General features: G+C 60.3%; 1 protein-coding gene across 2 annotated transcripts; it reads right to left on the bottom strand.

The window, feature by feature from the left end:
• Positions 1-1809: 1809 nt before the first annotated feature.
• On the bottom strand, positions 1810-14165 carry Zbtb47 (zinc finger and BTB domain containing 47). Of its 2 annotated transcripts, none has more exons than XM_020186243.2 (6): positions 13795-14165; positions 8325-9854; positions 6722-6869; positions 5558-5673; positions 5135-5279; positions 1810-4928 (listed from the first exon to the last, which is right to left on the bottom strand). In XM_020186243.2, exons 2-6 carry the CDS (start codon positions 9771-9773, stop codon positions 4591-4593), a joined length of 2196 nt encoding a protein of 731 aa, XP_020041832.1. In that variant the 5' UTR covers positions 9774-9854; positions 13795-14165; the 3' UTR covers positions 1810-4590. The 2 variants fall into 2 exon arrangements, with proteins under 2 accessions (XP_020041832.1, XP_020041831.1); XM_020186242.2 differs by lacking the exon at positions 13795-14165 and adding an exon at positions 13017-13168.
• Positions 14166-15501: the final 1336 nt, after the last annotated feature.

The following is a 15501-nucleotide window of genomic DNA, read 5'->3' as shown; positions in this document are numbered from 1 at the left end:
CAAGGCTATCATCTGTGGAGATGAAGCAGATTTCTCCCACCTCCAGCCAGCCAGAGCTCTGTTGAGACACTGCTCTCCCACGGTTATCACCAACCCTCCAGAGACAGTTTTACATTTTCAAAAAATTTGTTTAGAGACCAGGTTTTGGTAGGTTGTGCAGGCTGACCTCGAATTCCTGGGCTCAACCAATCCTCCGCCTCAGCCTCCTGAGAAGCTGGGATGACAGGTGCCCCACCACCCTCAGCCACCATACTTTAGAAACCAGCTCCACAGTCTTGACACCTAGCAGCTTGGCCCCTGGCACTTCAAGGGCCCAAGTCCAGGAGAGGATATTCTCAGGGCTCTCCTTGCCTTCCCATGCCCCCCAGAAGTAAGGCATGACTGTGGAACCCAGATAAGGAAATACAAACAGAAGTGAGATGCCAGTTCTGGATGGCAGCTCTGAAGGGCCAACGTAATTCCTCACAGGTTGAGGAATTTTCCTCCCTGACTCTGTCACCCTGGAGACCTGTGTCCACATGACCATGCCACAAGGCCAAAACCGTAATTCTGAGCTCCACATGGAGAAGGCCTGCCTTGGAGCCTCACCCAGAGCCATGTGTGTTGCGCCTTTGAGGTGTGGAGGCGGTTTGTCACTGCAGCAGGACCCAACCTGACCTGACTTAAAAGCCATGGCTCTGGAGAGGAGAGCTACATCATTTGGCATGGACACAGGGCAGCAATAAGCTGGCGTGGGGGTGGGGGGGTGGGGGTGGGGTCTCCCATGATTTAGAAGGAAAGCGAGACCCACTTTGCCCCACTGTTCTTGCCCAGGATGTGAAGTGATTGTGAACTGCTTGGGCCCAAAGAACAGAGTTGGAGGAAAATGAATGTGCGGGCCTTCCTACCATGTGGCCATCACCAAAAGGCCACAGCCCTGCATGGGACCTCTGGAGTATGGAGGTGGGAACACTGAAACAAGGGCAGAGGTGGGGGGTGGGGTAGATGGAAGGACAAAGTATGCATAGGCTGGGCAAGAGAGAAGTGGAAGCACAGAGAAGCCAAATCCTCACAAGGGGCCCCCAGGTCTGCCAGTGGGCCTTGTTTTGAGGGTGTCTTGAGTGAACTTCTGTTCCTGTCAATGAAATGGCTTTTGGCAAAAAGGACACATCAGCCTAGGAATCTGCAGCTCCTCTCTGACCAGTCAGTGAACCCCCTCCTCCCCCCCCACCCCCCGCAGGTGCTGCCCAAGACTTCTCTCCCAGCCCCCTCCAGTCCTGTCTACCCTGCTCTGCAGATGGGGGAGGGGTGTCACAAAAGCAGAGCCTCATCCACATGTCCCCAAGGCCTTGCATTCCATCCAGCAGCATAGCATGTATGCTGCATACATTACCTGTGCAGTGAGTAATTTTCAGAGGCCCCCAGGGACTGAAGGGGACAGAGGGAGGGCTGAGTCCCTATTACTCATGAGAGCATCCCCAGGGCTGAGCACATGAACGGGAGAGGCTAGTCCTTGCTGTCCCAGGGCTCCTATGGCTTCATGCCACACTTGCAGAGGCCCTTGCTTCTGTGGACACGGCCTTGGGGGTTATGACCTCAGCAGCCCCAGGACCTCTGTCTTTCAGGCCTCTCTGTGTCTGGCCTAAGACCCAGCCATAGTCAGGGACCCACCTCTGCTCTTGCCTTGGCTCCCAGCTCTGGGTGTTCCCTCAAGCCCAGTCCACTCTTAAGGGAGATGGGGTCCCTGGATGCTCCGGGGCACGGAGGTCCATGGAACCTGTGTGCTGAGCTGTTGGTACAAAGATGTAAAGAGGAGGCCAGGCCATGACAGGAGTTGGACTGACTTTATTTCCCTTCATTCTTCTCACTTGCACGCCTGCTGTTCCCCACAAACCCTGTGGCTGTGGGGTGCCACTCATGACATCAAGGGTCACACACCTGGGCCCGGCCTTTCTGCCACCACACAGCCCTGAAGGGCACTGTGGAGACTGTGACAGCATGAATCAGGGCCAGAGGCTCAGGCTGACCCCAACTCTGGCTCCCCGAGCTGTGGTCTTGGGGCTTAGGTGGACCTCATCTCTCTGACCACTCCACTCAGCTGGCCCAAGACCAGAGCATCCAGGGGGCTGGGGAGGGGCAGGTCCAGGCTTCAGAGCTGCAGAGTCCAGCTGGGCAGGGGGACCCCAGGTGGTCTCCACTGGCTGGGATGATCCCAAGCCCCCTCTGCTGAGCCCTGGGAAGTGACTATGGTGCCCCAGTCCCCTCATTCCAATATCCAGGTGCTTGCTAATTTGTTTTAAAGATAAAAAGGACGTGCAAAGGCTGGCAAAACAAGACGCCCTGTCCATACCAGCACTGCCGAGGTTCTATTATTGCATCTGGCCCCAAAGGAGCTCTGCTTAGCACCAGGGACACAGGGGCCTCCTGGGACAGGGCCACACCCATCTACAGTTGCAATGACCTTCCTAACCAGTGCCCATCCAGCTATCTGGACCCCCCTGCCTGCCCCTAGAGTAGATGTGTAGACCAGGAAGCCCAACTCCTGGAACAGGGCTCCACACTCGTTTTTGACCTCTGCTTGTTGAAGTATGGCCTGACAGTCCAGGTCCCAGCCTGATCAGGGATCCCAGGCCACTCAGGCTACAAGGGGCCAGCAGGTGATAAGGCTTCTAGCTGCTACGGGAGGCCCTGGTACCAGTGATGGGTTGGAGAACCCATGGGGTTCCTTGTCTACAGTCCAATTGAGAGATAGACTTTTTGTTTTGTTTTTTAAGTAAAATGTGAGCTCTAGAGAGCTGCCAGGCACTGGGGCCAGAGGTTAGAAATAGCAACGGGGAGGGAAGGAGACCCTGAGGACATCACGGAAGCCCAGAGATCAAGGGGTCCAGGGGAGGGAAAGAGCTATAGAAATCCGGGGTCCCTGCAAGAAGCTGGATGCCCAGCCTTGGGATGGGGGCACCATAGAGCCCAGAGCCAAACAGAGAGCCTTCCTTTCTCAGGGAGGGGGCCTCCCTTCCCCCACCCCAGCAGACAGGAGGTGCTGAGGGTGCTTCTGTTGACTCTGGCTGGTGTACTTCAGCTGCAATCTTAGCCTCAGGGAGGCCAGGGAAGGGCCCCAGCATGGGGAAGCTGCCCTCCAAGCCCACAAAACCATCAGCATGGTGTGGCTTGGATGACAAATCCTCAAATCACTCCGGTACCTTGGGCCTGCCCACATCTGTACAGAATAAAGTGCTTCGTTTATTGATGATTAAAATGTCCCCAGCCCTCTGCCCCAACGCCGTGGGTCTCCAAGGAAGTCAACGGGGTTCATCACTTCCTTAGTCCTCTTGGGCACAGGCCTCTTGCCACACCAGCCATGCTGGGAAGGTGGTGGTGTGTTGGGGGCAGGGAGGGGGTAAGGTGCAGCGTATAACAAACGACCGTATAAACACAATAGGAGAGAGCTTAACTAAGAGACATGTAGCTTATGGATCCTCCTCCCCACTTTAAAGGCAGGAATAAAGACGTTAAATGACAACAAAAACGGGTGTCCTATTAGTGCCTGCCTTCTATTAGTGCAAGCACTGGGCCCTGGCTGAGCTTCCTGCCAGCAGGGCCTGAGCATGCAGGCTCTTCTCACCACTAGGGCGTGGGCACCCTACCCATGGGTGCAGGGGCCCAGGAGGGACAAGGTGCCAGCCAAGGGGAGGCTATGGCCTTTGGGGAGCAGACATACACAGACACATGCATCTCCTGGTGAGGGAGATGCAGCCAAGGGTAGCTGGCCAGGGATGGGGTGCTCTGTGAACAGCAGCCCTGCCTCCTGCCCCACTGATAGCACCTTGAAACCCTAATACACTCTCCAAGCTCCTCCTGGGGACACAGGCCCTGGGGGCTCACCCACTGGCAGGGCCTCCTTGACTGCAGTACCCTGTAGCTGATGCTGTGGACTCAGCCTGTCTGCCAACCCAGGGCCTGGCCCACAGCACGCTGAGGCCCAGGTGCAGCCTGGGGATTCTTGGGCCTGCCCGGCAGGGATGTAACTGGAAAAAGCAAACCTTTGGGGGCCAGCCCCTCCCGCCCAGCTCCACAGCTCCACATGGCGTAGAGCAGGGCTCTGCAGTCTTTGTACCTGGCCACTCCCCACCCAATGTGCTTTGTGTCCGCTCTCAAGCTCTGCCTCAAGTGTTCACTGCCCTCAAGTGGGTCCACAATTCCTCCAAGGGGAGCCAGCACCCCAACTTCTCCCACAACCCTTCAAGAGAGAGCAAGTTAGGGGAATAGAGGAGCTGGAATGAGCCGCTGAGGCTGACCCAGGCCCAGCCTGGCTCAGGCCTCAGAGTGATCAGCCATGCCCGCTGCCCAGGCCCCTTCCTCCCAAGGACCTGTGGCCTCCAGCACCACCTCACCTGGAGGGGGTACTGCAAATGGCTTCCTCACTTTTCCTTTACTTCCGGGGAGTGGGGAGAGTAAAGGCTTCAAGGAGGTGCAGAAAGGGGGGGGGGAGGCGGGGCCTCATCCAGCCACCCCTGCAGAGGTGGGGCAGTACCACCACCCTTCCCAGGAAGTGGGGGCCAGTAGAGTCCCCCTGGCGCCGGCCGGGCTCAGGTGTCCGCAGGAGCGACTGGGTCAGTTGGCGCTCATCCTCCCACTGCTGTTGGCAGTGGTGGAGAAGAGCGGGGGTGGTGGTGGCAGGTGCGACGGCGGTGGCAGGGGCGGGGGCAGCCCGGGGAGCAGGGGTGGTGTGGCTAGGCTCGCGGCGCACGGGGGGCCGTCGGCGGGCAGAGGGTGGCTGACGCGGAAGCACTTCTCCTTGTGCGCCTTGAGCATGTTGGAGAAGCGGAAGCGCTGGCCGCACACGTCGCACGGGTATGGCTTCTCACCCGTGTGCGTGCGCCGGTGCCGCTTCATGTTGGGCCGGCTGGTGAAGCTCTTGCCGCAGATCTCGCAGATGTACGGCTTCTCCCCTGGGGTTAGGGTGGCAGTGGGGCGTCACCACACCCCAGCCTGGCTGCTCTTAAGTTCTCCCGACCCGGACCTTTTTAGTACTAGCCTCACCCAACCCTGGGCCACCCGAAGGATGGCGCTGAGTTTTACACCAGAAGGTAAACTGAGACCCAGAGTTGAGAAGGTGTCCTGTGCAGGGCTAAGTCCCCACCCCCTGCCGCCGCACCTGTGTGGGTCTTCATGTGCTCATCGAAGTACTGCTTCATGTTGAAGTCTTTGCCGCACCACTGGCACATGAACTGCTTGTGGCCGATGTGGATACTCATGTGCGACCGCAGCTGGTACTTGTACTGAAAGCGCTCGTTGCAGTTCTGGGGGGCGGGGGGGGGGGGGGGCAAGGAGGTGGGCCGCAGCAAGAGGCCCCAGGCCCATCCTTTCACCTCCACCTGCAGCCCTGCTCTCTCCATCTCTGATCCCCCTGCCCGGACTGCTCCTCTGCCTCTCCTGGCTCCAGCCCATGCAGAGTCCCCATCCTGAATGTGCTGTGGGGCAGGAGTTAGGGGCAGGATGGGGGGGCGGGGGAAAGACACCAGAGGTGGCCTCACTTCCTGGCTCCTGCAACTCTAGCCAGGTGGGCTGTGGGTCTCACCTCACATCGGAAGGGCTTCTCCCCGGAGTGCTGCAGGGAGTGCACCTTGAGGGACATGCTGCGCTTGAAGGACTTCCCGCAGGTCTCACAGGTGAAGGGCATGTCCTTGGTGTGCGCTATGGGGTAGGCACCGGCTGTCACGTCTGGGGCACCTGTCTGAGTACCTCCACAGGGCCCAGGCCCCACCTTCCCAGGCAGCTCTGTGCCACCACCCTGGTCTGGGAGCTCAATGTGGTGTCGGCTCCAAGGGCAGATAGCACATTAAGGGCCCCATCCTTGGGCCAAAACAGCAGTCCGGAGGAAGCCAGCTGCGCACCAGGACCCATGGACAGGGAGGACCAACAGACACTTAAAGTTTGGGAGGAGGTGACTGGAGACAGGGAAGACCCCACCCCCAGCTCAGAGATAACGAAGCCTGGTTACCCAGCATGCTTCTGGCTAAGATCTAGACTTCAGGGTCCCAAACCAGTCAGTTCACACTGGAGGGCCCCAGGCACTGTCCAGTGGAGAAAGGAAGTAGGGCCTGGCCAGGGACCCATTGGCCACCTTGGCCACCCCTCCCTCTGGCCCAGGGTTCAGACTGTGCAAGGAAGGAAGGGCCACAAAACACCAGCTACCCAGCCAGGCCCACCTAGAGGGTGGGCAGCCTTGCCCGAGGCAGTGGGATGGCCAACACACACTTGGGGGGCCTCCTTACTGTGTCCAGGTGTGACCCCTGGGGGAGGCTGCATTCAGAGAAGCCTGAAGCCCTGTGAGGGCCAGAAGGTGAGAAAGAATCAGAGGCACAGCTGCTATCAAACCAAGACAGGGCCTGTGCCAGCCCATATGGCACTTAGTATAATTTAGGAAAAGGTGTTCCTTTCCTTGGGTGGACATAACCCCATGCCAGGACCCACAGCCTGGTTGGCAGTGTATCAGCTGCTGCCATCCTGTCTAGGTACCCTGATGCAGTGCACAACCTGCCCAACTGTACCTGATAGCCCTGGTCCCAGAGACCATCCTGGTCACAATTGTCTCCCCAGGCCTCCCAGCTGAGAGGGGCCTTCTCACCCCTTCACATTGCCCATGGATGTGGTGTCTTCCCATCCACCTGGATGCAAAGTCCTCCGGGTACAGCCAGCAGCCGATCCCGTTCTGACAGCACCCCCAATGGCCCAGACTTACCAACCATATGCTTGCGTACATGGGCCATGGTGTAGAATTTCTTCTCACAGATCTCGCATGAGAACTTCTTCTCTGCGTAGCCATGCACGATCTTGTTGTGCTCGTGAAGGGACCAGAGCTTCTTGAAAGCTTTGCCACATGTTACACACTGTAGGGTGAGAGGACCTCAGGCCTTGGGTTCTGGGGACCTTGGACAAGCCTTGACCCCTCTCTGGCCTATTACCCCAGCTAAAGTGTGCTGGAGAGAGGGCTTTTCATGTCCCGTGACCAAGCTGACCTCATATTCCTAGGACAGGGAATGACGACTCCCTACGCAGCCACCCACACTGACCCAGGCCCTGCTTGGGTCACCTCTTCCACGTAGCCCCTTTGTGCTCATTCATAGGGCCTTTCCCAGGCCCGCTTCTCTACAAAGGGAAATGAACAATTAGTTGAGGGGTACTGTGTCAGGTGTGGCAACTGCACACACAGCTCCCAGGGTTCTCACAGAGCTGGGGTGTTATCATGGCTGCCTCCCCTGCCAGGCCTGTGTGCGGACACCAGAGACCCCCAAGGGAATGAGCCCTAAAGGCTGGCTAGGGAGGGCTAAAGGAGGTACTAGGTCCCCACAGGCATTGGAGGGCAGTGGCTGACCTTGGGGACCATTCTCCCCTCTCCCTGTTCTCCTGGACCCTTGTGCAGGGCTCTCCAGAGGGCTGGAGGCCAGGCTAGGGCTCAGGCAGGGACTGGCTCAGGATGCCCACGTGGGAGTGCACTCAAGCTTCTCCTCCTAGGGAGGCTTGGTGTGCAGCAGGTAGAGTCAGAGAGCAGCCCAGGGGCAGGCAAGTGGGAACAGGTGCACAAGGGTGGGGCAGGTTCCCGGGTAACTCCCAGGTTACACTTTCTCCACCGGGTGCTGCAATTAGCAATTAGTGCAGGTAATTAGCACCCACCCACCTACCTCCCTCCTTCTCTCTCCCCCTTCTCCAGGGCCAGAAAAGGTAAAAGCCACCTGGGGGAGCCTGGGTGGCCCCGTGCTGCTCTCTACCCTGAGAGGCTAGGCTGGTACAAACTCAGCTGGCTCAAGGCCTGACAGCCAGCCCAGGTCTCCAGCAGACCCTGCTCATCCTCAATTTCTCATCCAGTCCCTTTTCATCAGGCCCAGGCTAGATGGCATCTCCCAATAGCTGAATGCAGAGTCTGCCCCTGCTCTACACAGTGCCTCTGTGAGAAGTGGAAAGTGGCACTCCCACTGGGCAGATCCCCTCCCCCTATGCAGTGTACAACCTGTGAAACTGTACAGGATGGCTCTGCTGGCCTTCCTGCAGCCCTAGGGATTTATCAAAATGCCAAGTGACTCATTCCTCCCCAGAGCTGCTATGCCCTGGTCTCATGTGTTCAGACAACCCTCCACTGTCATCCTGTGTCCATGTTGCCCCTTGCCCTCTGGCCAAGGGTATTGTCTGCTCCGGTCCTCTGTGCATAGCTCTCCACATGCCAAAGCCCAGCTCTATCTGTCTCTCTCAGGGATCTCTCACCACCTGGAAAGCCTGGGCCCTGCCTGGAGGCTAAGTGTGATCTCCCAGGCCACCTGGTTGGTGTGGGAGTCTGCCCTGAGGCCCACCTGGATGTTGCGCTCACAGTCTGTCTGCCGGTGCAGCAGCAGCTCACTCTCCAGCAGGAAGCGCTTGCCGCACTGGTCGCAGATCTGCATGCGGCTGTGGGTCACATTCATGTGCTTCTCCAGGTACCAGCGGTTGTTGAAGACTCGAGGGCACTTCTGGCATGGGTGGTGCTGCTTCTCCTCCAGCTTCACCTTGGCTCCCAGCCCATCAGGAGCTGGTGGCCCACGAGCTGGTGCAGGGGCCCCTCCAGGAGGCTTCGGCCGCTTCCCACCCCGCCGCCCGGCCTCCTCTGGCTCAGGGGTGCCCTGGCGCCGTGCATTTTCCCGGGACCGCGTGGCCATCCGACTGTGGGGTGCGGGGTCTGCCCGGGTGCCCTGGCGCCCCCCACCCTGCCTGCCTGCAACCTCCCCCTCCTCGTCTGAGCTCTCTGGGTCCTGCTCACTGTGCCCCTCGTCCTCCTCCTCTTCTTCCTCCTCCTGCTCGCTGTGTTCTTCCTCCTCCTCATCTTCCTCTTCTCCCCGACTGCCACCCTCCTCGTCTTCCTCCTCCTCTTCCCCTCCTCCACTACCTCCACCTTCTTCCTCCTCTTCCTCCTCCTCGTCCTCCTCATCCTCCTCCTCCGAGTGTTGCTGTAGCCCATCCTCTTGGCCCAGCACCATGGTGGCTGGACTCGCTGCAACCCCTGGCTTCCCCTCGGGCCCCGTGGACACATGCAGTGTCTGGTTGTTGAGGTTCACTTCCACGATGATCTGCGATTGCTCCTGGCGACTGTAGGTACCTGGAGCCCCGAGCTCTTCCTCCAGTTCCTCCCCGCCCTCCAGCTTGCACAGGCTGCCTGGAGGACCCCCAGCCGCCTCCACCCCTCCCTCCTTCTCCTCCTTGAAGAGAGGCTGTGCTGGCCCAGTGGTGGCAGGCACTGTGTCACCAGCCGTCCCTGCCCCATCCTCCACGCGCACTGAGTAGGGATCAGGACCCTCTCGGGCATAGATCTTGGGCAGGCCCGGGGCATCGGCCTCCTGCTTGATGTCACAGTAGTAGGGTGGTGTGGCTGGGGTGCAGCTGGTAGCTGGCTGAGCCAGGGCCACAGGGCCTGGGCCTGGGGGACCGAGGGAGCGGGCATCCAGCAGCTCCTGGCAGGACGCGGCGATGTCAGCCATCTGCAGCAGCGAGGCAGCACTGAGCACCTCGTGGACGTTGGCTGCGTTGACCAACAGCTTGGATGTGTAGATGAAATTGAGGATTTGCTGCAGGCCGCTGGGCGCCAGTGCCTCCAGGGACAGCTCCACACGCTGCAGCTGCTTGTTCTGGGTGAAGAGTGAGTGGAAGAACTGGCTATAAGCGGCCAGCACGCCCTTGTGTGCCGGGAAGACACTGCGCTGCGGCACCAACACCAGGTCCACGTCGCAGAGGTCGGGCTGGAAGAGGCGCTGTTCGTTCAGGCGGCCCATCAAGCAGGCAAAGTGCAGTGCCACGTCCTCCACCAGCGAGAACTCGGCCGCTGGAGAGTCGGTCGTCTTCTCAACCAGCAACTGTGGGGCCAAGGGCATGGGAGTGGTCAAGGCCAGTGGGTCGCTGCCCAGTCCCAGCAGCCCACCCAGTGCTACCATCCAGGAGACTGCCCATGATTTCTGGATCCATCTGGCAAGGAAGTGAGAGGCAAGACTCAAGCTCCTCTTGAATCAGTCACCCCTTTAGGGCTCAGACTCCCACTGTGACCTGGGGCTGATGGTCAGTTCTAGGTCAGTCCACTTTCCTGGGCTTCTCCACAGCTCTTCCTCTGAATGGGCAGTCATCTCAGGAAGGAAAGGAAAGGAAGGCAAGGGAAGGAAAGGGGGCTATGGTGACCATTTGTCTGGGTTAGCCAGGGCCCTGGGGATCCTGGGGCACAGGATTTTTATTGCTGGAGCCTAAAAACCCGAGGCATACAAGATTGTGTGCCCCTGCTTACTGTGGTCTCCTCTACCTCCATCCCAACCTCCAGCACGTCCATAGACTCACAAATACAAACTGGCTGGCCAATCCCCAATCCTGTCCTCCCAACAGAACAACAGAAGCTATATGCCGCAGGCAGTCTTGCCAGTGCAGGTGCAAGGCCCAGGCCCTGAGGGCTGCAGAAGACAAACTATCCTGCAGGAACCCAGGCCCAGGCCTGTAACTCCTCTCTGCCCTGGTCCTGCTGCCCTGCCTGAGGAGGCCAGGGAGCCCCAGCAGCTGCCTCCACCTTGCCTGGGTTCTTGGGCCTGCTCCAACAACTCCCCTGCACACAGAGGTTCTCTGGGGCCAGAGGGACACAGCTGGGTTACCTGTCCACCTACTTGTAGGCAGGAGATCCCAAAGACCTGTTTTTTCCCTCTAGGAATCCAGGCTCTAGTCAGATATGGTCCAGGCCCAGAGGCTCAAGGATGGACCTATCTTGGAAGTCACACCTTCTGGGGAGCCCTGGGGGGTCCCAAAAGGCAATAAGTCAGACCATCAGGCCAGTAGGTCACATCCAGCACCTGTGAATGGCCCAGAACAGGGGCCTACTCATCCCACCTGGCCCCATCACAATGGACTCCCAAAAGATGCTTGGTACAGACAGGCTGCCTGTCCAGTGCCTTGCACAGGGTCCAGTGCACAACAGACACTCAACTGTATCTGCCTGGCTGGACCAACCCTATGCATTCTCCTCAGGCCCTGCCTAGGTGGGTCAGAGCCTCCCAGGTTGGAGTGGTCCCTTGCCTCATGGCCACAGACCCAGTATCTCAAAGACCAGGGATGAGCCCACCCTGGTGATCCACAGCCCAGCCTGCCCCCATGCCAGTCCTTCCTTCACCTGGCAGCAGTGTGGGGCCAGACTGGTGGAATCTAGGCTCAATTACTCAGTCACCTAAGTAAGAAACCACCTTGGGCCTCCAGTGAGCCTCAATGAGCCACCAGCAGGCACCTGCTCCCAGGTCTGCCCTGGACTCTGTCCTCCACAGACAGCACCCCACCACAGCACCCACCCTGTGTGTTCTCAGATCCCAATCTGGCCAGGCCCCCGACTGTGGCAATCATGTTCCATGAGTCTCCCACCACACCTGCCCCCTAGCCAAGAGCCACCCATTTTATAGCTGTCCCAGAGCTGTTGGTCGGTCCAGGTCTGGCCAGTATAACTGGGACGTGGCACCAAGCCCCGCCCATCTCCCTCCTCTGACTCACTCTGATTCATCCTGGGACAACCCCTACTGCACTGATGGGGAAACTGAGGCTCACAGTCCACAGTCCTGGCCTCCCTCCTCTGCTAAGGCCACCCTTTCCTTGCTGGACTGGACACTACTCCATGTAGTCAGAACCCTCCCAGCCAGTGCCCAGCTGTGCTTCCTGACCCAGCCCCTACTCCTCTACTGCTGCTGCCTCCTCCCCAGGCATGATGCTTGCAGGTTGGTGAAGGGTCAGAGTACAACTCAGGCTGTAAAGGGGGCTCCTTGAGGCCTCCAGGGGCCAGACAGGGGCAGAGAGAGTGCCCTGCAGAAGGACTTGCCAAAGCCAGGCCTGTTGGGGATGGCCTGCCCCAGACTGCAGGGCCCTAACCCCCCCATCTACTCTCCCTTTATAGAATGCATAGGGAAAGGGCAATGGTCCACAAGCCCTCTGGCCCAGCCCTCTGGCCTTGCAGGGAAGAGTGCAGTGATGCCCTGAAGCCACCATTCCCAAGGCAGTCCCCCAGCCGCAGGCACCATCCTGGGAAGTCACTGGCTGAGTGCAGAGTAGCAAGGCACAGCTGCTCCCCAGTCTGGCCCCTCCCATGCAGTGCCCACCAGCTGTGCTGGCCTCCCCAACCAGATGTGCCAGTTCCCTGAAGCTGGGGATGCCCCTTCTCATCTGGTTGTGCCACCTGCAGCCACACACCCGGTTTTCAGATCCAGGCCACCCCAGTCTAGCTAAGATGCAGGCCGAGTGGGCAGTCAGACACCCCCATTTCCAGAGGTTTCATGCCCTCAAACGGTCACTCCAGAGTCAGGATAAACACCTGCTGAAGCCAGAGCTTTCTGTACCTGAGGGGTACCTGCCTCGCTGCGAGGAAGGCCCCTTGCAAAACTCCTGCATCCAACCCCCATGCCAACCCTTTCATTCCTGGGCAGCAGTGAGTGAGCCCAGGTAGAGCAAGGGGCACTGGCTCACGACCGCTAGGCTCTTCCTTTCGGAAACGGTTGTCTGTGACAGGCTCCTCTGCCCCTACCTCAGGGTCTATTTCCCAGAGAAGGACAGGACCGGCCCAAGGTCACACGGGAGTTTGGACCCAAGCTATGGGCGCCCCCTGCTCTTGGCCCAAGCCACCCCAATCACTAGGCAGGGCGGCTCCAGCGCCCACGTGGCCCAAGGCCCGGGCGGGAATCCGACTCCCCCCTTCCCCCATCACCCAGCTGGAGGGCGGCGCCGTCCCAGGCGCAGGGAAGCGTCCACCCCCCCGCCCCCCAGCCGGTGCCTAGCAAGACCTCAGGCTCTCGCGCCCGCGCCCCCACCCCAGGAATTTAACTCCCTCCCCCCAGATCCGCGCCGTAGCGCCGCATTCCCGGCCCGCGGGGACCCGGCAGATGGAGTCGGGGACACCGGGGGAGGGGCAAGATCTCTCAGCTCCTCCACCCGGGCCCGCTGGGCCGTGCGCTTGGGAAGGCAGCGCTAGCAGGTGGGCGGATAAGCGGGAGGACAGGCAGGGCCCTGCGTACCATGGTGCCGTGGCGCTGGGGGCTCACAGGGCCCCGCGGGATCGCGCTGCCCCCGGCGGCCGGGCCGGGGCCGCTCCATGAAGCGCCGCGCTGGGGGCCGCCCCCGCGCAGGGCCCAGCGACCATGGCCCCCGGGGGCGCGGCCGGGCGGGCGGAGGCGCAGGGCCGCGGCGAGTCCAGCGCCGAGCAGCTGCGGCCCCAGAGCCTCGGGCGCGGCGGGCGGGGGGCGCGGGGCGCCGATTGGAGCCCGCGCGTCAGCTGGGGCCGCCGTCTGGACGCTTAAAGGGCCAGGCCGCCCTGCGCGCCGGCGGGGGGCGCGGACACGCGTGGTGCGCGGCGTCCCCGCGCAGTCCGCCCTGCCCCGGGCCTTCCGGCCCACCCCGGCCAGGCACCGCGACTTGCATTAGGGCGGGTGGGCTCCCGACCCCACCCTCCCGCGCGGATCCCACTTTTTGCTGGGAAGTTCGTCCCGGAGTCTAACCTCCGTGCCCTTCCGCTGCACCCCGGAGGCGGGGTCAGGGTTGGAGGCTACAGTGAATCGGAAAGCTGGGCGTTGCTGGGCCCCCAACCCACTGCTGAAAAGACTTCCTTCCACCTGCTCTCCTGCGCCAGCCTACGCTGAGGGACTGAATCCCGCACCCCAGCGGCACTCACCACCCGCAGCCTGTGGCCTGAGCTGCTCCGAGTTGGGGGTGAGTCGGAGGTCCACAACCGCTCCGGCCTCCCACTGGGGTAACCCGGTGCGAGTCTGTGCCTCCGGGACGTCAGCCCGTACCTACCTTGCAGCCTCTGGCTGCACGGAGATTTCCAGAGCAGATTTAAAACCCGAACCGCCGCTGCTCTGAGCAAAGCCTTTAAGAACAATGGCCAGAGACCAGGAGATGGAGGTACCAGAGGGGTGGGGGCCAGAGGCCCAGGCCCCACTGCCCGCAGCCGTGTGACCTAGCGACTGCCGAGTGGCCTCTCTGCTCAGCCTCTGCTGGGGAGATGCAGCCAGGCTTGCGGAATGCTGCTCTGGCACGGGCCCCCGTGGGGGCAGGGGGTGGCTGCGCTGGCAGCAGGCTGCAAAGGAAAGCTGCCAGGCTGAGCAGGCAGCAGGATGGGGACCATGGGCCCCCCGGCTAGCAGGGTCCAGGTGGTGAGTGGGCTACTAGTGTGGAGAGGCCTCTGTGACCTCTCTTGTGACCCTACCCCTAGCTGACTGCTGCCCCGGGCTGGGTCACTCTAACCACACTACCCCCCCCACCACCACCACATGTGTATCTGGGATCACATTCAAGACCATTTTGGGCAGGGGCCTTGGGCCTTGCTTAGGATGGCTTGTTCTGGATGTCATGGAAGGAACTGGAGCAGAGGCCCTGGTTCTTGCTAGGCAGGTTCGAAGTCCCGAAACAGCCTGATGGTGTGTCCAGTAAGACTGCAAGGGCCTCCCATGAAGCCAGAATAGGGAGGCCCTCAAGACAGAGCTATCCCAGAACCAGGTGCCAGGGGCAAAATTGAGGTGAAGAGTGCCCAGGGTAAGAGGAGTCATACACATAACCAGGTGGAGGCTAGGAGACACTGGTGGAAAGAGGTAACAGGAAAGTGCCCAGGCTGGGGCAGCTCTACAGCTATCCTGTGTGTGTATGGTTGCACAGACATCTGACTTTGCTCCCAGTGGTCCCAGGCCAAAGCTGGACCAGAGCAGCCTACAGGCTTCTGACCAGCCAGTCACCTCAGGGCTGCCTCCTGTCACTCCCTCCCAGCCCACTTCCTCATCTGACTCAAGGTGTGTCCTTATATTGTACCTGGGAGGTGGCAAGGGAGGGACTGTGTACCCATTGGTTGGAGGAGGATACTGAGGCCCAGAGTGAGATAAATCATGTAGATGACATGGGTGTCAGGAGTCAGAGAAGGCAGGCTGGGAGAAAGCAGCCTCCCTATGGGCTGGCAAGAGTCAGACAGAGGACTTCATGGTGCTTCTTGGCCCACTTCCCAGCCAAAGCTCTGCAGAGGGTGTGGCTTGGGTGATCCACAGAGGGATGCTGGCCCCTTTGGGAATGGCCTTGGCTAGGACAGTCAGAAGAGGGGCTGGAGTTTGGTGAGAAGGGAGGGAAGAGATGGGGTGGGCTGCCCCCTTTTTACTTTCTGACCTGAAGCTCACCTGCTGGGGAGCCCCAGAGCACAGCCTGAGCTCTGTGAGGCTGAGGGCACCTGGTTACACTTCACCTGTCACCACAGAGCAGTTTGAGAGCTGTCTGGTGGGTCCTAAGGGGCCTGCTTGCAGCTGAGGCTTGACCGTTGACATTAACTAGAGCAGAGGGAGGAAGGGTGCAGGGACAGGAAGTGACAGTGTAGAGGTGTCCATCGGGAGTGTGTGGTTGGTGGGAGTGCCTTGACGGAGCCAGGTGCTTCACTCCTGGTGGGGAGAATGGTCCAAGGCTACAGCTACATGCCCAGGGTGAGTCAGGAGTCTATGGGGACCTCACCTAGAGAGGACAGAGCCC

The sequence above is a fragment of the Castor canadensis genome, chromosome 17 (genome assembly GCF_047511655.1).
Source record: "Castor canadensis chromosome 17, mCasCan1.hap1v2, whole genome shotgun sequence".
Classification (NCBI taxonomy): domain Eukaryota; kingdom Metazoa; phylum Chordata; class Mammalia; order Rodentia; family Castoridae; genus Castor; species Castor canadensis.
This window is presented reverse-complemented; position numbering and strand designations above follow the sequence as displayed.